The sequence below is a fragment of the Alligator mississippiensis genome, chromosome 4 (assembly GCF_030867095.1).
Source record: "Alligator mississippiensis isolate rAllMis1 chromosome 4, rAllMis1, whole genome shotgun sequence".
NCBI lineage: Eukaryota > Metazoa > Chordata > Crocodylia > Alligatoridae > Alligator > Alligator mississippiensis.
In genome coordinates, this window is record NC_081827.1 from 168,135,264 (window position 1) to 168,159,506 (window position 24,243).

Sequence of the window (24,243 nt, forward strand, 5' to 3'; positions counted from 1 at the left end):
TAAAATTGATAACAGAAAGTTTATTCAAGAATTGTTCAACAGACAACCCTTAAGCAAGGAAATAAAGTAACTACTAGAAGAACAAAGAAAAATCTCCAAAGAGGAGAAGTGGGATGGGAGGGGTAATCATCTAGAGTTCTTCTAATTCAGGACTATACAATTACAGTCTGGTTCTGCTCTCATGCCTCCAGTAGAACTAATTACATTATTCATAAGTACGAGGGTAACATAAAACTACTGGTCTTTCTAAATTACAATAACTAAAATAAGCTTGTTGTACAATGACAAGGAAACACAATGTCCTTTATAACAAGTAAATACTAAAAAAGTACAATTTGATTCTTTTCTTCTCATATAAATACATAATGTTGGGGATAAATAATACAAAAAAAGAAAATATTTTAAACTGGCTATAACCAATAAATATATATGAATGTTCACCAGAACACACACCTATTGAAAGACGTCACGACTGAGTTGGACGCGACGGCCTTCAAAGTTGTTTTATACCCATTCAAATGTAAACTCTAAGTGCAACGAAGATGTCCAGACAAGAAAGCATTAGCAAATACTCGAGATCCATTCACTTCTGCTTCGTTTGGAGGACATACCGTTTGTTCAAATATACCCTGTTTTCACGTTAAGTCAAGAGAAGAGGAGGAACAACATGTAGGACTTCCAAGTCTTAAGATTGCTTTGTTGTTGGTTTGTTCGTGAACCCTTAAAAACAAAAACAAAGCCCCGGTGCCATCGAAGGGCGACTTCACTGCCTCAAGAGGCGAGGGGGCAAAAAAAAAAAAAAAAATATTCAGACCTGCCAACTTTCCCTGTAGAGAGACAAAATGGTGCAGCTTTGCATGAAGAATGGGTGTCCCAGACCCTTCTCTACTCAGCCTCTTTGGGCTGGGGGTGGGCGAGCAGGAAGAGAAGAGACAGTGGGTCCTCCAGGGTTGGCAGGTGTGGATATTTTTCAGCTCGTGGTGGTGGTGGTGGGAGGGAGAAGGTTACTCAGCAAAAAAAACCCCAAAACCCAAAAAGCGAAGGAAACCCTCAAAAGAAAGATGCCCTTCATCTAAGGAGTTAAACTGGAAGGGAGAAAGCAAGACTTTTTGCGGGGAGGGGATCGAGAGGGGGGTAGTTTTCTGTGGCTCGGTTTAGATTAAAAAAAAAAAAAAGAGAAAAAGGATTTCTGTTGTCGCTGGGCCTGCTGGACATATCTGGTGAGTCGACAACTTGAACCCACTGGGTCTTGTCATTTTCAAGGTCCAAGGATTATTTGTAATTCTCCGCGCTTTCTGCTGTTGGTGGTAGTGTTTGCTGTTGTTTTTGGGGTGCTTTGTATATATATTTTTCTCTCTCTCTCCTCAAATGTCGAGGAAACTGCCCCGCGTGGGTTCAAAAGCATTTGTGTTGAAGCATCAGGAGATCTATGCATCTATCTCTATCTCTACAGCCGGGGAGAGCGCGGGCGGTAGTTTGCAGATAAATAAGGCTGAGTTATCACCCCCCCCCCCCCGCCCAAAGACGCGGCGCCTAAGAAAACCGGGAACAAAAGCCCCACCAAACTGATCGCTTTAAGGGCTCAACACAAATGTTTCTGAATCAGATCCCACAGCGGGTTCGCTCCCCCCTCCTCTCAAAGGGTCAGAGCTCCACGAGTCTGCTCTGCCCTCCCACCCCCATCACAGGTGGGTGAGTTTCGGTGCCTCTTGTATTCTGCCCTGAGAAGAGGAGTGGTGCGTGGAAAGGTCTGTGTAGGTGGGGTGGGTCTCGCACGGTCCGTGGTGCTGGCTGGGGGGCATCTGCGGAGCTGCGTTGTAGTCCATGCTGGCAGACTGGTGGTGCGGCAGGTGATTGAGGCCGTACAGGGAGGGGCCGGAGGCGGGCATAGAATCCACATAGTTGCCCCCCACGTACACGGGGCTGCCCTGCATGCTGGGGGTCCCATAGCTGCCCCCGTTACCCTGTAACACGTGCGGGTCGTACTCGGGCGCCGTGTTGGCGTACTTCTGTTGCGAGGGGCACCCTTTGATGGGGTTTTGGTAGTTAGTCGACATGGCATAGGCATTCTGGTGGGGCTTATTGAAGGAAGGCGGAGATGGGGCGTCGTAGTTACTAGGCATGGTGTGTAAGGTATTCAGAAACCCGGCGGAGGACTGCATGGGCTGGGGGGGGCTGCCCGTGGGGGAGGGCCCCCCGGAGGAGGACCCCATGCCTTTGGACTTCTGATCCTTTTTGTACTTCATCCGCCGGTTCTGGAACCAGATCTTGATCTGCCTCTCGCTGAGGTTGAGCAAGTTGGCCATCTCCACCCTGCGGGGCCTGCACAGGTAGCGGTTGAAGTGGAATTCCTTCTCCAGCTCCACCAGCTGGGCGCTGGTGTAGGCCGTGCGGGCTCGCTTGGAAGCGGAAGATCCCGGAGGGCTTTTCTCGCCGCTGCAGCTTTCTGCCGGCCGAAATGAAATAAAAGATAATTACTTACATGCAGAAATTGAATGCATCGCTTCTTAATAAATCCTGGAGCAGGCGCGAGGACTTCGACCTCCCCCCCCCCTCCCTTGCACATTAGCCTGCACTCTATAATCATGTCATTTATTAAGAGTTCTGTTCTCCAAAGCTGCCCCTGGTTTATGAAAATTTGATCATGTCATGCAGAAAAGGATTCCAGGGCCAGTTATTGAGGAGTCGATTATTTTCAACAGATAATTTTGGAGAAAATAATATTTGGCAGGGGGTGGGAGGAGGGGGCAGGAGCGGAATGATAAATGAAGGCCAACCCCGGCGCCTCCAGGGTGGCGGTGTTGGTCGCAGGGGCAGGCACGTTACACAGACACACAGGGCTGGGAGCCATGGAGGAGTGTGGTTTCACCCACATACGTAGCTACGCGCCTCTGTTTGCCCCTGAACTGCACGTACACCTCTGTAAGTGCTCTATAGGGCATCCATATAACACTCGTGTGGCATTAGCAATGCCTGTAATACACAGAGGCAGGTCTGTATGTAACTATGTCTGGGCAGCTGTGTGAGACTATTCTACACGGCAGACTGGTGGGGCAATTCCCTAGCTAGAAGTATGATCTACCTACCTAGCTACGTAATTGCATACGTTCAGATAGAGGTAGTTGGCATCATAGCTATCAATGTGTAGCAGATTAGGTAGGTAGGTAGGCAGGCAGATACATACATACATACATATTATGGAATTGCGTGGGTATGCCTAAATATGATGTAACAAGCACACGCGTTCATTCATGAGCCTCTGCAGGCCTTCAAGACTTCAGCCATCTTTATCCATGTCTAATCGTTGCATTTCACTCCAGTCCCAGGAACAGTTCAAGTGCACATCTCTACCTCTTCACCAGAGGCCAAATCCACATTCCCCAGCCCACGAGCCCAGTGGAAGCACTGGGAGGTTTGTCCAAGGAGAGGCGGAAGGGGCTGGCTCCTGACACCTCGGTGGAAATCTTTTCGGCTTTTATTTATCCCACCCTGGGACAAGAGCCTGTGGCCTGGTAGGTCCTCTACCTCACTGCCTAGGGCAATGGGTGGTGACACAAGCAGAACGTTATACCTGTGCTAGGGGAGCTGTTTTTCTGTTTGGAGTTTTGCCTCGATTCTTTCATCCAGGGGAAAATCTGTTTGGTGAGACTTGCATTTGCACTGAGACTTGATTTGCTGGGGGCAGTTTTACTGCTCCCGGACTGGTTATTGCTGTTGCTACTGTTGCTGTTGGTGACAGAGTTTGGGGGTGGTGAGACAGGTGGAGGCTGGTGATGTTCCTGGGGCAAACTTGGCCGCATGCAGCTTCCATTCAGGTCTTTACTTTTCGCATGAGGGGCAGCGTTGCCAAGAGACTGAAGGGAGCAGGCAGACCTCTGGTAGTCATTCTCCACGTGAGAAGAAGGCTGGAAAGGCTGTTGAGGACCATCATAACCAAACCCATTGGCCCCCTGGTAGGTGTAGCCCCCAAAGAGCGTTGAGCTGTCGTAGTATGTTGTTTTCTGCATCTCTGGGCTTCCCCAAAAATATTTTTACTGACTACCAGGGTCTTGACACCCCTATGGAAGAACATTGGCACCCCAAGGTCACGTGACAGTCCGTTTCCAGTTGTCTATTGGAAGCTGACCTGAAAGGTTAGAAGAAACACACAATAATAGTGGCCTGGCTATGAATCCATCTTAGGTAGTGAAAAGCACATGACATGAATAGGTTCCTACAGAACAGAGCTAACAGATGCTTGGGGGAGATTCCTCCTGGCTTTAGCCTACTCAGAAGGCTACTCAGATATTTCAGCACAAAAGTTGTGTTCGTGAGTTGTGGTTTTTTTTTTTTAATTAATACATTTTTCTTCCAAACATTGCCCTGGGTAGGTATCAGCGTGCTCCATGCTCCACACGTGAATTCATAGGCATATATGCACACAGACATATGTAAACACACACTCATTCACGTGAGGGCAAGAATACACCGGGAAGGACTGCAAACAGGCCGGGAGCAGGGACTCCTGCCTCCCCATCCCCATCACGCTCCAACCAATAGTTCCCAAAAATAAAAAGAAAGGAGGACGTTATTCAGCTAGAATCTCCCATCTAGAGGCCCAGACACTGTAAAGTTCTTCTGGCTACCCGGGATGTTTCCTTTTAAATTGAGAACAGCAAATAGTCAATATGTTTTCTCCAGGTAACTGTCTCTTGACACAGTTGGCCTCGCTTTGCTGTTTACACAGGGGCTCATAATGTCTCAAGATTTCTGTGCAAACACTTTAAGCAGGTCCTGGGAGCGCACATTCAAACTGGTCTCCACCCCCCACCCCTCTTCCTTGGCCTGCTATTTACATGTTTGCAGCACAGGTTGCATTGAGGAAACTTGCCCCCTCCTGCCCCGCACCCCCACCCCCAATTGGAGTCTTGTCTCTGGGACTGCGATTGAAAAGATTTGATTCCAAAACCGGTTTCATTGATGTTGTTGTTGTTTTTCTTTTCAAGACAAATGTGTCACCAGGCCATTTGGTCTTGCCTTGTATCCCTTTGACTTTGCCTCATTTTTTCTCCTCTTCTGTTTTGGTTTTCTTTCCAATCCAAGCCCAGTACTTCTAAAAAAATCCCCGGAAAACCACCGTTCTTAATTTTTTCCACCTCTTCTCTATCCAAACATGAACTTTCTTCATACAAGAAGAAGAAGAAGACCAAAATAATAAGCAAAAAGAACAGACACTGTCTCCTTTACCGGAAAATAAATTAATGTGTGAAGACAGCCAAATAGCACACATATTTTCAAAAGCCGGTAAATTCTCTGATGAGCCTGCTATGGGGCTTGGGGTTTTTGTTTTGTTTTGTCTTGTTTGCGGTTTTTTTTTAAGTATCTTTGGCTATTTGATTTTAACAGGAGTGGTCTTAGAGAGTTTGGGGACAAATACAATCTATTGCCATCTTTCCCAGCATTAAAGGTTGAAGAGAAGGCACTGACTGACAATAAATGATCCACCGATTTTGTCTTCCTGACTCATGTGTGTTTGTGACATAGCAGACTAACCCCCCATACACTTCCAGCCACAGCTAATGTACACACACACAGGTTTGATTTAGCTTCTACCCTTTATATATCCCCAAACCTCGGTATCTTCGGCAGAGATCTCCTATGATTCTTTTTTTGTTTTCCATCAAGTAAAGGTCGCAATCATTTTCCCCGAGAATTATTGGTGGGAGACCTTGGTTTTTATTTTATCCGCGTGGAATATATTTTAATAAAAAGGATCATCCACGACCCGAGCCGAAGAGCCGTGAATTAATTAGCAAACAGCATTGTCTGTATTATGAATAGGTTTGCTTAAATTGAGTAGGAGAGCAGAGAGGTAGGGACCTCTTTGAGGCCTTCTTATCTGGCACTGGTTTCCTTTAAAAAAAAAATCAGGACCCTGAGAGTCTTTATGAAAAGCAGCTAAAAATAACAGCGATGATTTTAAAACAAAGTTCATAAAATAAATTTACGGCCCCCCTTCGTCCCAAAGCGAAGCCTGCTGCCTTGTGGCTTCCACCGAAGAGGTTCGCTTTTGTATCTCATCTCTCAACGCGTCACAAATGCCGGTCATTTATCTTCGCCGAAGACGGGCGGAATCCTAATTATTTACTCCAAGGAATTGTTTAAAAAAAACCTCAGCCAGAATAATAAATATTAGATTATATCGTGTTCCAATTAACCGGAGCCGGATCCGCGCCGGGAGCTTTCCCGGGGCTGGAAGTTTCACTTTTTGAAGGATAACAACATTAAAGGCAGAACTCTGAGCCTGGGAACTTTTACTGCTCGGATTCAGAGGCGACTGGAATAAATAAAAATAAAAAAAATATATATATATGAGGAAATCTCCAGAAGGGAGAGGAGGAGGGGACGGGATCCAGGGACAGGGTCCGTGGAAAAACCAGGGGGTTGAAAAAAAAAAAAAGGAAAAAAAAAAAGAAAAGAAATTTAAGGCAGATTTAAAGCGATCCCTCCATGTTGGAAATCCTAAATTCACAACCTGACTCTGTTTATGAAGAAGAGCAGCACTTCCCTCCCCTCCCCCGCCTAAGGTAGATCTCACAGCCAGAGCCAAAGGAGGAATAAGACCCGGTTTAAGTATTAAAAATGAAAGGGGGGGGGAAAAGAAGAAGAATAGCTCTTAACGCTTCCCTTCACAAGAGGCTGGTGCTCAGAAACACCTCAAATCTCAGCCACTGCCTGGCGGTGAATATGCCAGGAAAATAGAGACACATTCCTAAAATCTCCCTCTCCCCCCCACCCATCTTCACCCCCAAGCAGAACCCCCCAGTTGAAAAGCAAGGGGCGAAAAGGCCCCTCCATGAGGGCTGCAAAAGAGTCGCTGCGTGGAAGGAAGCTTAAAGCTTGTGAACTCTTCTTGAACCGAGATTGGAGTCATATGGTCATAAATCATTGGGACATATACTCCGCCATTCACAAAGTGATAGCCTATTTGAGTCTCGCTTACCTTAGCCTCTGACGAGCAAAGCACAGGCAGACATAATATATTTTCACATCCAGCATCAACGCAATCAATAAGCACGGAATAACTCCCTTCCTTTAAAAAATGTTAAAGGAATAGATAGATAGATAGATAGATAGATAGATGGAGAAAAGAGAAATCCAGTTACAAAAAAAGGAGGAAAAAAAATCCCAAACAGGGGGATTTATGCCAGTGGAGCTTTCGGTTACGGCTGCTCAAATTCTCTCTCCCTCTCTCCGTTTGGGAAGGAAGAAAAAAAAAAAAAAAGCAAGATGCTTTTCAGCTTCCAAGATTGTAGGAAAAGCTCAGGGCTTTGAATGGACAAACCCTGAGATTCTAGTTGCCCTGTAGGCTGGTACGCCCTTCTCACTGATAACAATGGCCTCTGCCTTAGCACAGCAAAGGGGAAGAAGGGAAGGAGAGGGAGAGGAAAAAAAAAGAAAGAAAGAAAAGCTGAACACAAACCACTTAACTAGGCAATGCTGGGCTGGGATGAAAATAATCACAACAAGCCTCGAGGAGACCCGGGTGGCGGTGGTGGAAATAAAGCTAGTGGTGATATTTAAAAAAAAAATAAATAAAGGTTTGCTTTGGAGTGCTGGGCAAAGCCAACGAGCCTTCCAAACAGCGTCACTAGTGAAAAATTATGCTAATTGCAGACGTGGTGGACAGAGGCCTAGGCAGAAAGATAGCAAAGCTTTCCTTTGATTCACGTGTTTAACAATTAGGTGTCAATTTATGCTAATAAACCGTTTCAACATAGTCATACTCTGCCCCCTTAACAGTTGGAATCATGGTCCTTTCAATAACTGATGCATCTTTTTTTCTTCCTCCTCCTCCCTCCAGCTGCATTTGTCTCCTGTCTCTAATGTGAAGCAAATCCCAAATATACTTTTTTGGGGGAGTGGGGGTGGGGGTCTGATAAGCCGGGCAGAGAGGGGTCGATTCCATATATATATATTAAATAGGGAATGGAGAGCTGTAGGGGTGAGGTGGTGGGGGAAGGGGACAAGGTGATGGCAAAAATTTCTTGTGTTGATGCAACTCCAAGCCTGCAGCCTTGGGTTACTTTAATATGAAGTTTGTGTGTCAAAGTGCTCTGGCTGGTTGCAACCCCCTCCCCACCCCCCATCTACTGTAGGGTGGTGGTGCTGGGGGTGTATGTATAGCATTTGCACTTCTAAAGGGGGGGGGAAGGAAGGGAGTGAAATCACTTAGGAAAGGCAAAGTCAAGGAGGTGTTGGACAATCAGTCTTTTTATTAATATTATTATTATTATGCAAGGCGCTGCTGCTGTCGCCCCACAAGATATATGACTCCTCGAGAGCGCACACTGCTGCTGTAAACAGAAACTTTCCAAGATGCATTTTCCTGGAGGTTCAGAAGCAGAAGAAGCCTCGAAAGGAGTGGGAGGAAGAAGCGGGCAAAGAATTTAGGTGTCTGCACATTTCTCTCTCTCTCTCTCTTTTTTGGAAGTACTACCATTGTTCCAGTTTGAAATGACCCCCCACCTTTTTTTTTTTTTTTTTTTTTTTAATGCTGGCCAAGTGGGCGAAGTGCTGACTGAGGAACTTATATTTAGCAAGCGAAGGAAAGGCGCAAGCACAAAGACTGGTCGGACCTCGCTGGGAAGGTGTGTCCGGCGCTGGAGCTTTGCAGGACTTTGGGGGACTTTTGGAGGAGCAGGCCCTCCACAAAGGTGCATTTCAATCAAGACTGGGTTTCGCCTCGGGGGCTACGGGCACCTCTCAAGGTGCTGGCAGTCGTCTGCCCAAAGGGATACAGTGTTTCCACCTATTGTTGGGACTTCCCGGGTGAGGTTTCCACGCCGGCACGGAGTGATCAGCTCGCTCTCCACTGTGATATGGTGTGTCCCCCCCTCCCAGCCGACTTCTTATGCATCACTACAACATACATCTTCAGCTACAAGACACTTCCTATTTAGGAACACCAGCGCTGCAGAATGGCCGTGGAGAATACAAGACCTGGACTACTATTATTTTTTTTAAAGACCCCTATAAATAAAACTACTCATTAGAGTCCTCACAGACCTCCGTGGCTTATGATCGAGTATCTGGAATGTCAGCAGTGCCACGGATTCCGAAAATAACTCTTCTGCAGTACAAACTTTGGGTTATTGTAGGGCGGGGAACCCACCATAACAGAGAAGATGAATACATTTCTCTAAATTGAATTTCCTGTAAGGGGTTATTTGGGTCCATATTGCGTTTCCGACCAGGCTTTGGAAGACAGGTTGCTTTGCTTTTAAAAGTAGCTCTGTTAGATTCACCGCAAGGTCTGCATCACATTTTGCAGTCCTGATTATTCTCGATTTCCCTTTCAAGGGAAGGCAGGAAATATTTTCCACTTAAGGTGCCCACCCAAACTTCTAAGGAGAAACTGCAAAGTTTTATGAAAGGCCAGCAACAAAAGCGAAAACACTTAGCTGAAAAGTAAGGGCCATATTCTTCTTTCTAAGATTGATGGAAACGTACGATGGAGTGTCTTGAAGAGTTGGCAGGTTCTTAGTTTAAATATCTATATATTTTAATGACCAGGTAGGATATTTAATGCAACTCACCAATTCTCAGTTGTCTGGTCCAGCAGATGTGAGGCAGAGGAGGAGTCTGAGAAAGAAAGGGAACTGCAAAAAAATAAAATAAAATAAAATGGAGAAACTTTGGTCTCAGCAGAGTGGACAAGCAAACTGCCTAGGCAGAGAACTCCTTGCCTGGACATGGAACAAAATCCCTTTTTATGTACCCAAACTAAGTCATTCACTGTAGCTGAGATGAGATCTCACCCAGGTAGCCCAGGCAAGCTTTTAGCAGAGATATTCATACTTTCAGAAAGTTGCAAAATATATATATATATATATATATATACATGTATATAGATCTCTATATAGAGCTATAGATATAGCTCTCTCTAGATATAGATATATAGATATCTATCTATCTGTTCCATATGATATAGCTATGACATATGTGTGTGTACATATATATGCACACGCACACATATATATACACAGACACACACACATGCATGTATGTATGTATGCAGGATCAGAGCTACCATTAAAGAGGAGAGTTGAGGTTATGTTAGCAAGCTTTGTCGTTTCAATTTAATACACGTGTATACACATTTCGTTTGCAGCTTCTTCAGGGGAAGCCGATGTTGGAGGAAATCATTGATCAATGGTGTTTTTTCAAGGCGGGAGCTGGAATCGTTATCAATAGAAATTGTCTGCTTTGAAATTTAAACTGTTTTGGGGTTGGTGAATTCTGGTATGAATTTAAAAAAAATGATCACGAGCCGTTTTGCGATCCAGTTATTACCTCTTCTGTTAGCTTGGTTATACTCAGTTGGCCATTCCTGTGTTACATTCATTTTAAAAAGGAAAGGTATCTAGTTAATTAGTTCTAGATAGGGCAAGAATAAAGCAGTAGGGAAATTGCCAGGCGATTTTAAATGGAAAGCAACGAAATCTCAAGTATTCACAGCACAGCTTTCCCCCTTTATCCAATATGCCACCAATATGGAATGATCCTCACTTAAAAAAAAAAAAAAGTCTTATACGATAGGTAGGCAACAGTCACACACAAACGTTATTGTATCAAAAGAATTAAAGGATACCAGCACAAACATTTTGAAAGCTACATAGAGATTTATCCAGGAAACTTTGGCACGATTTGGTTCAGAAAGAAAGAAAGAGGGGGGAAATCTCATTTAAAAATATTTTCGTTTTGGGAAACATTCCGTGGCTTTAACAATCTTGTTTCCGTTCTGGATGTTGATGTTATTAATCTCGAATAAAAATGTTCCCCTCACACCCCTACTCTGCTTGTGACAACAATCCCTGAACATAAATCACATACTGAGTCTTCCCTGACCCCTCTCTCTCGTCTGAGGCCCATAGCTATAATTTTTTTATTATTATCATTATTATTATACGCGCACACACTTAATACACAACATTGGCAATATTCCACTTACATCACAGCCTTACCCGAGTAGCTTGGGTATTTAATTCCCTCTGCAGATTATAAATAAGGATTTTTTTTAAAGCCAACCCTTTATGTGGTATGAACCCAGCAAACGAAATATGTCTCTATAAAAGTTCCACCCCCATTTGGTCTTGGGGAAAAAAAAGAGGGGGCTGAACAAAAGGAGGTGGAGATAGGCGGAAAGTAGCAGTTCTTGGGAGTGAATTACACGAGGCAGAGAGAGATGGAAGCAAAACGGATATAAAATATAGCGAGGTTCCGAGGAGATTTTCCAGGGAAACCAGTAGAAAGGGGAGCCCCCCAAGGCACCCTGGATTTGGGGGTGATTATGATTCAAACGAAGGAGCAGGACCCCTCCTCTCCCCCTTCCTCCCAAAGCGACCCCCCCCAACTTCTAACAATAGGTTCATGCATTATGTATCATTATTAAAAGCGATTAGCGGTGACTTATGGGTATTCTCAAATTAGTCACCATATTAGGGGTTCATGGACACATTTCCCGTTTAAATATAGATAAAAGCCTGCCAGAGGCTGGTCGCTATTCCCTCTCGGCCGCCTTTTGGAACAGATCGGGTGTCCACATGCTTGCTGGGGTGCCCAACCAGCCCCCCTAAGCAGGAGGAGAAGGGTAGTCAGACCATTTTGAGGAGCGGGGTGTGTATGGGGGTGGGAATGGGGGGAGGGGGAGCTTATGGAGCTCGGGAAAAGGTTTCCCTGCTTCTCTCCTCCCTACCCCACTATATAGATACACTCATTAAAAAAAAGCTCCAAACAGAAGCCCAACCTGCCTAAGAAATCAAACTGGAACCGAGCGCGCGGTGTCTTCCTTTGACAGATTAGACCTCTTTCTCCCGGTGACCTTTGCTTAGAAGAGTAATAACTCACCAGATTAATGATCAATCAGCGGAAGTACTTTTGAATTGCCTCCAAAATATAAAACAACAACAACAACACCCAGCCTCCTACTATTCCTGGCGCTTTTTCAGCCCCTACCCCCCCTCCCCCAAACAATATACACAACACACGCATATCCTTTTCCATCAGCGCTCTGGTCGCCAAAAGTCAGTCTTCACTACTTGATTTTTAGAGGGGGGGGGGGGGGAAACGGTACTAGAAAGCTGCAAATAGTCATTTTAGAAGCGGGTGTTCACAAGGGCTGGGAGAGGGCAAGAGATCCCCTCTTTGCCTCCATGCCCCCTCCATGCCAAAAGAATGGCGTGAATGATGCTCTCACGTGACTGGAGGACGTCAACCTTTTTTTTTTTTTGCCCATTTTATCCAGAATTGTTAAATGAACTTCTCCCCACCACCATGCCCTCCCCTCCTCCCCAGCACTGAATGCCCTCAACTTTGCGAGTGACCAAGAGTCTGTCGCTTTCCCCCATCTCCTGAGCTATTTCCCTCGAGCTTTTCTTGCTCTTTTTGGACTTGTACGCGTGTGTGCGCGCGTGCATGTATGTGCGTGTGCATGTGTGTGTTGTGCGTGTGCATGCATGTGTGTATATGTGCGTGTTGTGTGTGTGTTTGAAATCCTCAGAGCAGAAGAGGGAAAGAAACTGGACACGCGATCGCCACTGCCCTAGCCTCGCAGAGACCCAGCTCCGAGCCCAGACGGTGGAAGAGGAGGATAAAAGAGCTGGTGAGGATGGGAAGACTTCTCTGCTGGCTCCCTGCTCCGAGCCGGCGCAGCCTCTGGGAGCCGCTCCTCTGAACCAGCCCCTGATAACCTGCTGCCCCGCTCCAGCCGGCCGAGGGGGCGGAGGACCGTTCACACCCACGCGCCGGCCTGTAACCGAGTGGATTTACAAGCTGAGCCCTATGGCAGCCGCCTGGGCCCCTGCAAGGAGGGCGCGTGTTGCTTTGGACGGGGCTCTGCCTTCTGCTCTTGCTCATGGGCTAACCAGGTTCCGAAATAATCTGCGGGGGGAGCGGGGGAGGGAGAGGGGCTGACACTGCTCTCCCCCTCCTGGATACCATCAAGGTCCCCTTGGGGTCGAGAAGGAAGAAACTAGCTTGGAAAAAGCAGACGGGGCGGGGGCAAGGGCTGGGGGCTCCGTGTTACCTGCACTAAACTGGGTGTAGGGTGAGGGTGGGCGGAGAGGTGAGCTGGGCTCCCCAGGGCTGGGTGATCTCAGCTGTGGACTTCATAGGCTGTCGAGAGGCAACGGGAATATTTTTGCGTTTGGCCCTTCTCCCTGCGCAGCATCCAGTACCGTGTCCCTCTCTGCACGGACCGCTGCCCTGGCTAAACCGGGGCCCTACTGTAAAGGTATTTGATCTCCCACACTCATCAGCATATCAAACGGCTGAGATCCATAACCCGCTCTAAGTTAATTTTTAATGAGAGGAGAAAGAGCTCGGAGTGGCAATGTTTAACCGAGCCTCAATGCTCTCATTGTAGCGGATAAGGTAGATGCAAGTGGGAGCTGTAGATCATATGTCTATTTTTAGACCTGCTTTAAGTAAGGCTCGCACGGGGGTGAAATGAGAACCAGGATTTCTAAACCTGTCCCTCTCACCGCTGCAACGTTGGGCTGCAGCACGTAGCTACACACAAGGCACGCACACACGCACCGAGCCGCACACACGCACAGAGGGGCACACACACACACCGGAGCACACCCACACACACATGATGTCCAGGGAAAACCCTACTTCAGGAGACATCTCTAAAGAAACTCACTTTTCTTCTGGCGGCTCATCAAAAACGCTAAGGGTGGCTTTTCAGAGATTAAAAATTACCCAGACTACCCTAGTTCTAGATGTGATCCCTTTAGAAAGCACCCAGAAACAAAATCCTAAAAAACTGTAATGAGTGTGCCTTAGGAGGTGTGAAGGAATTACATCTAGAAAGACTTTAGGACTTGAAGGAACGCAGGAAAGAAGAAAGGAAGGAGCACTAACAACATATATAAATATATATTGGTAAATTTAAAAAAAAACACGCCTCCATTAATATCAATTTACTTCAATGAAAACTTTGGTTCTTCATGAAGTTGATGATTTATGATAAAATCAATTAAATTACGGTCACTCAGGGCCTTGCGGTTTCCTCTCAGATTTCATTCGCCGACAGATCAAGCGCTGGGTAAAAAAATTCAAGTTTAGCTGGAGGCGAGTAAAGATAATTCTGAAGCCGAGGAAATTTAATGCAAAGCAATTTTCAGCAAAAAATCAGAAGCTGGTGGAGCACAGCTCTCGTCCGCTGCCAATATCTACGAGTATGCCTCGGGAAATATTAGACACTGACTCCAAAGTTTTCCCTTATATATCTCTCTATATTTTTTATACAATGTAGGGGGCAAATTGTCCTAGGAGCTAAGTTATTATCCAACTAAACAAGGATTCAAACAAAAAGCGGCCACACTGAACAGGGTGCACATCTATTCTTTTAAATCACGTTCAGGTGTAATTATATCAGGCTTTCTCGCCTCCCGTATCAACTTTATGCTCTTAAACTCTGCTGAATAAAAGAGGCACTAAAGCTTTTTACTCCCTAGCCCCCAAATGCAGGTCCCCTATCCACTAGGAACCCCAACAAGGGTAATCACGCCCCCCCCACACACCCTTTAAAGTAAAGGTCATTTCAGAAATTACATTTAAACAAATACATAAGCCTGGCTGCACCCTCCTTAAGACCCCCAGAGTCATCTGAGCCCGTGGTCCCCGTCTGAAAAGATGCTAAGAATCGGAATTCTGAATAAACCCTGAACATTAGGCAAAATGTTAAAGAATCTCATTCTTACCCATCCCAGAACAATAAATTAGCCAGGGAAAGCACCGAGTAAATAGCCAGATGTGTGTGAGTCACATCTGGCCAATACAAGCCGTGCTGGGGAGGGAGGGAGGGGATCCACTACAGACATACAGGCTTGGGAATTTTTTAGGAGCGGGGGCTCCTCGGAAAAGGTTTGTAATTAGGATCTGCTTCAAGTAAACACAGCTTCTCGGGGCCATAAATCACAATCACATACATTCTCCAGTTTAGCACCCTGCTTCTCCAAGGCAGCCTTTGGAGTTTCTGCTTCAAGCAGGCGAGAGGTGCTAAACCTTTAACAAATGTGGCTCAGGGAAAAGTCGCTGAACTCTACACGGACTTGAAAGGGAACTCCCGGATCCCGTCTGGGTAGTAACCGGGCGAGATAATTTTTGCTCATCTTCCACTTCCCTGGCTAAGTTTTCGGAGACATCAGTCTTAATTTGTTACTAGGGAAAGTCAGCTCCAGTTCCTGCTGACCAATGGAGAAGTCTCGAGCCTGTCAAAAGCGATGGGGGCAATTAATTATATCTCGCAGCGCTGGAATTCCTAGAGTAGGGAAAGGCAAAGTTGCATTAATTTTTTTTTTTTTTTTTTTTTTTTTTTTTACCTCTTACCTGTTTTAGTTCCCAAGGACTTCAGGAAGAAAGGAGCGGAGGCGGATCGGACGCTGCAAGAGCTGAACCGAAGCGAGGAAATTAAAGAGAAGAAAAGAAACTACTTTATTGTACCTCGGTGGATCTTGATGACAGCTTTGTCGGACGGACTTTTTTTCCCCACAAAGATGCTTTGATTTTTGGTCTTACTGGATTCCAACGGAACTGTCTTGACGTGAAGAAAAATAGAAACCCTTCTTCCCAAACAGCTTTAAGTGTTGCAAGAATACAGCCCCCTTTCCAGAAAGCGCAGAGATACTGGGAAACGGGGTGGGGGGAAAGAATTCGTACTTGATTTCCCCTTTGAAAAAAAAATACACCCCCCACCCCGGTCCCAGATCCCTGGTATCTATATGGAAAGCTGTTTCTCTTTATAAAGACTTAAAATGTTGCAAGACGGGTCTAATACTGAGTGACAAGCGGTGGTGGAGAGAGAGAGGAACCAAATGGATTCTGGTTTTTAAAGGCCACTAGGAACTGGCCAGTCTTCAATGTCAGGATTCAAAATTGATTCCATATGTCTCGTCCAAAAAAAAATCAAAGTTAAGCAAAACCTAGAGGATTCCTTTCTTTCTGCCTTTTTTTCTTTTCTTTTCTTTTTTTTTTTTCTTTTGGGTGCTTAGATGTGATCCTATCAAATATATGTATATTGCAATTAACATGGCTGACTTTTGTGTCTAATCACAGAGGTAAGAGGTGGAAAAGTTGCAGCAGCCCCAGACACAAGGCTGCATTTAGCATGCAGTGAATGGAGTTTCCCTGAAGTTGCAAACAGGGCTTATGTATGGTGATGAGGAAAGGGGTGAAGTTTGCCAGAACGTGGGTCGGCAGAAAAAATAGGGGAAACTATCCTGAATGCGGGGTGAATGGGAGAATTGTTTTGGGGGAGATTGCCATTGACTGCCATAGGTGGTGCGGCTGCTGTTGGGTAGCACTGAATGTGGACGTATTGCGGGGATGAAGGAGGGCAAAGGAGCCGGGTTGATTTTCACCAGAGAACAGACCTCCGGCTATTTCACCTTCCACCACCTCCCTCGGGGCTTAAAGGGGGACGCTGGACACCCCCAAAGATGCCATGGTGGAAATGTGGAGAAACCTGCCCCTAAGCACTTAGTTCTCTCTGACCTCGCAGTGCCTTTGCTCATAGCGCTCAGGCAGATTTTTGTTTGAATTTAACTTAAAAAAAGAAAGATTAAATATTATGGAGTGAGAATCCTCCCCCCACCCCTTCCCCTTTACAGCTATCTTGGGGGGTGGGAGAAGAACAACCCAACCTGAACATCGCTTCTGATTTATGGCTTTGCTTTTCTGAAATAGCTTCTGATTTGGTCAGTGGCAATCGAGTGTTGAAATGTGGTTTTACACCCGTCTCCCCTCCCCCCAGCAAATAAACTTCAAAGGAGACGTCATTCTTTCCAACTTTGGCCTATTTCACAGAAAAGCAACAAGCACTCCTTTCCTTTTGTCCTGGCTGGAAAAAAGAAGGTGGGGGGAAGCTCCTTTCTTTCTGCAGCAGTAGTTCTGCCTCAGCTCCCGCTACAGTTCTTTGCAGTCCTGGAGGCCTCTATAGCAGTGATTTGTTTGGGGCGTGAATTTGTTCTGCCTGTGTTTTCGCCTGATGAGATTTGTTAAAATAATGGAATCAATGTAATGCCGTTTTTCTGTGCAAACGTGAATTCCTTTCCCAAACTACGGCCATGTATTTCTAATGAAGTTATAATTTCGGTCCCTTTAAAATATATATACATAGGTGTGTGCGTGCGTGTGTGTATGCATACATGTATACGCGTGTGTATTATTCGTCGGAATAAAGGCAGTATCTCTTACTGGTACCTGTTTTAATCAGCTAAGGGTCGGCAGGGGTGAGCACTGCCTGGGCATTTCTCCTAGCTGAGCGGTCACCAGAATTACTTGCTCTCCTACTGAGCCCGCGTGTTCAGATCTACAGGTTTGTGCATTGTCTTCCAGCATCGCCTGGCGCTGCTGCTGGTCTCCTCGCCTTGCAACTCCAAAGGGTCTCCTCTACTATATTTCTTTGATCTTAAATAACTCTCTCTCACAGCCTGCAATAAATTATGAACTAAGGTGATGTTGACTTATATTTACTACCTTAATAGCTTCCTCTTTGGGAAAGATATGGCATATGCGTTTGCGCAAGAGGGGGAGAGGGAGAAAGGAAGGGGCATTCTTTGCAAACCGTGTGGGATAAACACTGATTCTTAAGGTTGATAGATCAAAAACTGCTGGAAATGTGAGAGACAAGAAAGAAAGGCTTATTGCAAAGCAATTAATAAAACAATAGTGGCCAGAGCTAGGTTTTCTTAAGCAGAGAGATCAATATCTCATCAAATATTTTTAATATTATTCAGATCATTTATGACCATAACACAAGGCACAATCTTCCAGCCCTCTACTACCTGACTTGTTCCCTTTTGAGCCAATTGATAAAGAGATACATCCAGGGAAAACCTAATAATAATAATAACGATTTGCACATTATTTTTAGTTGGTGCGAAAGAACTCAGGCTGCAAAGTTATTATATTACCTGATCGATAAATAGCCCGTTCATGAAGGCAAATGGGGAAATACGTGGTCGTTGGTAGGGCTGGAGTGCTGTTGTAGCCATAATGGGCCAGGGAGCAGGGATCTTGGGAAGTTACCACGAGCAAGGCTGGGGAGATGGGTGCTATTGTCTGCAGGGGAAAGGATGTCCCAGCCCCTCGCGGTCTCAACTAAAGGAAACAATGAGAGAGCCGCGGGCTGCCCAAATCTGAGCGAAACAACCCCTTTTCCTTGTGTTACGTCATCCGAGGTTAAATATTCGCTAACATCGCAGAGAACAGGGGGGCAACCCCCCCCCCAAACCCAGACCCTATTGCCGGAGGTTACAGGTAGGGGATGTATCGAAGTGTTTCAATAGCTGCAACTTCCAGTGGAAGCCGAGAAGCAGGGGCTGGGGAGGGGGGGATTTCTCAGCATCAAGCCTTGGACTTGATGCTGAGAAGTCATCGAGATCTAAACCAATCTCCCACCCTGGCTCCTTCCTCACCAGTTTAGATCCCGCTGCTGGGCTTGATCCCCAAGCCAATCTCTGCATCCCATCCGTCACAACCTGGTGTCTCTTTCTCTAGAGGAACCAGGTGGAGAGACAAAACGAAGTGTCACCTGAAAAGCGGGCTCCCAACCATCCTCGCCCCACATGAAACCCAAAGGCTTCAGGAAAGGTGTGCATGTGTGTGTGCCTATGTACATAAAGTATTGGGACGTCTCTAATGGCTTTGGAGGGGGAAGTGAGGAGAAAAGGAGACTCATCGTCAGCCAAGAGGCAAAAAAAAAAAATGTTTGCCACATGGAGCTATTCAGCGGGCTCTCGTTACAGCTGACATCTGACTTCTTTAAGGCAGGCATTCACACAAAGGCGTCGGGAACCGCATCCAAAGACGCCGGCTATTGAGTTAGACCCACTCGTTCCCCTCCTCCCTGAAAAAATAAGTGGGCAACATCACTGTGAAGCCAAGGATCTGAAGGCATAAGAGCTTGACAGAGAAGGATGCTGCATTTCTGGCTTCTTTGCCGTCCCTGGATCTCCCTTAATATTTAATGAAAGTCACCGAGCTGAGCACGTTTTGCTACATAAAGGTTTACACTAGCCGACAGCGTTAAATAGCGGCGTCCCCGGCTGGGGTGAGCAGGGAGGGCGAGAAGGGAGAGGAAGTGAAGAAGTGCGGAGGATTCACACGGGAGAATCCGGCGCGACCATTTAATTTCCGCGCCTGTTGTCAGTTTTATTGACTCCTCGCGTGTTTTGGCTTGTAAAAATGTTTAAAAGTGACATCTCCCACTTCCTCCCTTCCTTTCAGCGCCCCACCGACTTGGGCAAGTTTTATGAAGGAAATTCAGGAGGAGCTGAGTCCTGCTCTTCCAGGAGCTGCCAAGGGGGCATTTTCTCCCCCTGTGCCCACATGCGTTTGGAACAGGTACATGTCTACCCTTGGCCATCAAGGCTGCTCTTGAAGAGATGACTCTAAGCCTCCAGCGTTGAAGTTTTCCTGCCTTCCTTTCATGGGCTGGAAGGGCTTTCCCGACTAGCTTTCCCCTCTACTTTCCACAGTTGAACTTCTGCAAGAGCCCACAGCTCTCAAGGCTCTCTTAGTTTCTTGAGACCAGAGAGCCAAGTTCTGCTCTCAGTTACATCAGCTGTACATCAGTGTAACTCCACTGATTTTCAGGAGCCTCCTGATTTGCTTCCATGTAAATGCTAGCAGGCCCTTATACCATGCTTTGTTGCCTAAACTTCTCAAACTTTAATCAGAGGAACATCTATCTATCTATCTATCTATCTATCTATCTATCTATCTATCTATCTATCTATCTATCTATCTATCTATCTATCTACCTACCTACCTACCTACCTACCTACCAACCATAGCAAAGGCAGGTAATTTTAACTTCAAGTTTTCCCCTTTATACAAAAATCCTAACAAAATAAAATTCGGACTAATTAATTTCTTTTTTATGATCAGGCTTTGATGGGGACACAGGCTCGAAACGATCAGACTGCTGAAGAATGCCCAGACCATTGTCCCAGGACCTGAATCTACCTACTGGACTTTGGGAACACAGGCAGCCTCACCTATTGTTCAGCCCTCCATTGACAAAGTAACTTCATCCTCTTCTGTGATCAAGTATTGTCCCTACTTAAGAGGCAAACAGTACATTTTTGCACTCTCACAACAATTTAATTTTGAATCTGAAATGTGGTTAGTTATTTGATTTTCTGTTCAGTCGGTTTACAACGGGGCTCAACCAAGCACTGTCTTTTAAAAGAAAAGCCATCAACCTGTGCTGTTATTCCAATGAGGCATTCTCGTTCTTGGGAGCAGGGGTGGGGAGAATCGGTGAAAAATGAGTTATGGCTGGTTAAGGGATGCTGAGATACAAAACTCCTAGCTTTAATTTTTATATTAAGGTCGTGGTCTTTTACTAGGTTTATATGCCAATGAGGCGTTCCCGGTTTACCAAATTTATACAAATCTCTCCTTAATTGGTAATCACAGATGCTGTAATTTAAGACCCCCAGCTATAGAGCCTTCATATTAGCTGCTGATCTATTACTGTAAATCGTCTGAAATAATCAACTCCAGGGAGTGGAGTAGAGAGAACGATCCCCGCTCTAAAATATCATCGCTTCCACATCATTTTCACTTGAGAAATGATTTATCTTGGACACCGCCATAAACAACACAACTCTCTCACAAACACACACACAATGGCAGCCGCAGTGCTGCTGACATGCTTATTGTAATAAATCAAGAAAGGGGGAAAAAAGAGGTTGTGAGGAGAGAGAGAGAGCGAGAGGAATATTCCTAAAAATATCAATGAAATGCCTCGATGGGTATAAACACACATACCACCATGTGAAGAGAAATGGGAGGAAATGAAGACGGCTATTTGTCACATTTTACGACAATAACATTAATAACAAACAATAAATTTACATGGACATATAGACACGCTAGGAATTGGGAAGCCCCCGCTACTTACAATAATCCAGCCCTCGGCGTGGCTTCTTGCTTCCTGAGAATTGTTTTATTGCAGACTTCTCTCTCTCTCTCTCTCCCTCTCTCTCTCCCTCCCTCCCTCTCTCTCTTTCTCTCTCTCTTTCTCTCTCTCTTTTTTTCCTCGGCTATAGGCTTGTTTTTTAAAGGACAGTTGAATTTCACGTCAGACACAAGGAGACCATGTCTGCGATTTTCCTGACGAATACATATCTATTCTGCAACCGCTGCATTAATTATTTAATGAATCACGTGATCTGGAAGGGGGAAGGGGGTCTCTCAGTTTCATACTCAAAGGACCACTGTGACCTTCCACTGGAACAGTATTTTTTTTCCCCCCTCAAAAAAATAAGTTCAGAATCGAATGTAACATTCTAGATCCGCACAGACACAATCGCCCCAGAGTTATGTCTAATAACTCCAGAGTCCTACTCACCCTGGCATGTGAACACGGGGTGTATGGATGCAGCGAGCTCCATACTTCTCTCTATTAAAGAACTCTCTGGGAGGGTTATAGCCCCATGCCACCCGCTCCCCCAGAAGTTGCAAATATTTAAAAGCTTTCCTAAAACCTTCCTGTTGGATATTGCTTCTCTGCCCAGCTGGCCACACAACGTTTTTCACCCTGACGTTTTATTGCTGCCCGGCCCTGAATAGAACAAATGTTCCAAAGGCGAAACTAGCTGAGAATATTTATATTCGTGGCTCCATATTTTCAAGGGGATTTCGTTTTGCCATTCAGCGAATGAGTGTTGCTGCTGCTGTTAGTGTTTGCTTAGCCTTCTTTTTGATTTTTGTTGTGTTTTGGAGTCCAGTGTTGGCTCTCCAGCGAGATGCCAAACACGGGCTCCTGCAAAAGAATGGGCAACAAAGGCAGCCACTTATATTGCATACACTAAGAGCTGCTTAAGCAACAAATAAACACAAGGCGATGCTTCCCAGCATTGGACACACGGCTGCCCGGATCAACCTACTTAACAGCTGCTAACATCAACACACATACATTACACACGCATGTAGCTTTACCCTTGCTTTTAAAATCCAAAGCCTGAGGAGTCAGCTAAGAATTTAGAAACTCTCTCCTAGGTGCCTTCAATCTTTTGTTGTTCAGGTGATAAGGGAACTCACCCCCCCTCCCCTTACACACACACACACACACACACACACACACACACACACACCTCACGTCCCTGAACAATAGAAGTGATGGAAGGAGCCAGCCAGTGTCTAACAGAGAGAAGGTCAAACAATAGCCTGGTGTGAGCCCGGGTGAGGAGGCAAGTGAAAGGCATTTGAATGTACACATCCAGTTTAGAAAGCAGGGGGAAAATTGTAGAAGGATCCTAGGATCCGCAATAAATAAATCAAGAGCAATAAACTAAGCTGCTTCTAGCGGGCTGGTTCCTGGGACAGAAAGATTTGCAGGACCCCGTCCTCAACACCAATGATGAAAAGTTCTACAAATGTATGTGCCCTTTTTAATCCAGGAGGGCTTTGGGGTCGAGGATTATTGGAAAGGGCTTTTGGGTGGTTGCAAAAACGAATATTCGTAGCAAATAGGTTCCAAAAGCTTTGGCTTTTCACAAATTATTATTATTCGGTCTTATCCTCCAAAAGTACTTTAACATCGAAAACCCCGCAGCTAAGTGTTCTGGAGAAAAGGATCCAGGCACAGAAAAAGCTGTATTTAGATGAAGGACCTCCGCTAGAACCGTGTGTCCCTTCGTATAGCGAAGGCAACTTCCCTTATCTGATGGAGTAAAGGTTTTTTACTTTAATCGGAAAGAGGTCACAATCCGAGGCGGTACATTCAAAAGCTATCTTTTTAAGCCAAAAAAAGGAATTATAGTAATAATGATAAATCATCTTAAAAAAAAACCCCAAAAAAGGAAGGATTCCTATTTGACTTGGGGGGGGGGGGAGAGAGAATAATCCAAAACTGTTCAGCCACCACAAACAAAGCAAAACAAAGCAAACCACCACCAACAAAACACCCCACCCTCCCACAAAAAAAAAAAAAAATCTGGCTGCATTTTTTGTTCTTCCCCCCACCCCTCCAAGCTCCTTGCAGAAGAGCAAGTTTGGTTAAAAAGCTCGCAGTTCAAAGAATAGGAAATGCAGCCATAAACAGCCCCCGCCGCCTCCGAGGTGCCTTCATCAAAGCAGCTTTCTTTGGAAAGATAAAATGAACGTTTATATAGTGAGAAAGGGAGATTGATTTACGAATTTAAACACGCCGTTTTTATTGCGGATCATAAATCTGTCAGTGTGAGGCTGTTCCAGCTGAGAAACTCCTACCCAGTTCGGAGCTGCCTCAAAGTGTTGCTTTTAAGGGAAACCCAACACTATCGCGGGGAACATGTATGGGTCTACGGGCTTAAAATACTTTCCCCAGGTATATTTACATTAGAGGAAAACAATCCCGAGCTTTATATGTTAAGGTGCTTGTCTCTTCCCCCCACCCCTCCACCTCCCTTTCTCCCTCTCTCTGCCTTCCAAATAAATAAATCTCAGCCCGCCCCGGTAATCGGACGGCTCCAGGGGCTTAGATACAAAGGACCGTGTGTGCACTTTGCAGATCGCACCGAAACAAAAGGTTTGGAGGAGCACAGGCGAAAGAGATCGGGCCCTTGATGTGTTCCCGCGGGGGAACACCAGGGAGAGCAGAGCCCCGGAGCAAGGAGGTGTCTTTGCGGGGCCCTTGTAGAGCTAGAGACGGGGGTTACTCCGCGGGGCACTTGAGCTCTGGGTGGCCGGGGCTTGGCGGGGCTGGGAGATGCGTGGCTGAGGCCGTGTGTCCTCGCTTGCCCCGGGCTAGAAGGCTGAGCCCCCATGCACCAGGCAGCACAAGGGGAGGGCTGCGGTTTAAAGGGCTTAGACGGGCCGAGGGGGCAAAGGGGGCTCGGGGCGAGACTGCCACGCGTCTGAGACGGCTGACAGTGCCTCCCGCGGAAGGCACCGAGGCAGCCGCTGGCTCTGCCAAGCACGGGACCGCCCGCCACGGAGGGGGCTCCTTGCAGGCTGATCTCTGGCCCGGAGCAGCCCCGGCAATGATTTGAAAGGGAGCCGAGCCCCAGGCGCCCATCACACCACCTTCCTCCTGCCTTTCACCTCCACCCAGCCTCCTCTGTGCCCCGAGAGCAGCAGGCAAGATCGCGCCTCTGAGAGGTGCGGGGGCCTGGGGGTGGGGGGAGGAGGAGGAGGAAAAGCGGCCTTCAGAAACAAAGGACTTTATAAATATGATGTGGTGGAGGGGAGGGGGGAGAG

At 46.1% G+C, this 24,243-nt stretch overlaps 1 protein-coding gene and 1 long non-coding RNA gene across 4 annotated transcripts in view; one reads left to right on the plus strand and one right to left on the minus strand.

Annotated features, from left to right (window-relative positions):
* The window catches only part of HOXB3 (homeobox B3), a 27,018-nt gene continuing 2,775 nt past the window's right edge, over positions 1-24,243 (minus strand). The window contains exons 2-4 of one of the 2 annotated variants that reach the window (XM_019482593.2): positions 9,579-9,641; positions 3,572-4,126; positions 1-2,446 (exon numbers count right to left, since the gene is read on the minus strand). In XM_019482593.2, the coding sequence (XP_019338138.1) occupies positions 1,683-2,446; positions 3,572-4,007 (1,200 nt within the window). In that variant the 5' untranslated portion in view covers positions 4,008-4,126; positions 9,579-9,641 and the 3' untranslated portion in view covers positions 1-1,682. The remainder of the gene's footprint in view (positions 2,447-3,571; positions 4,127-9,578; positions 9,642-24,243) is intronic. The other variant, XM_059727034.1, reaches the window with a different exon arrangement.
* LOC109281977 (uncharacterized) lies at positions 12,555-16,826 on the plus strand. Of its 2 annotated transcripts, none has more exons than XR_002088829.2 (2): positions 12,555-12,643; positions 15,388-16,826. It is a non-coding gene; the product is annotated as an uncharacterized LOC109281977 (long non-coding RNA). The 2 variants fall into 2 exon arrangements; XR_002088827.2 differs by lacking the exon at positions 12,555-12,643 and adding an exon at positions 12,807-12,908.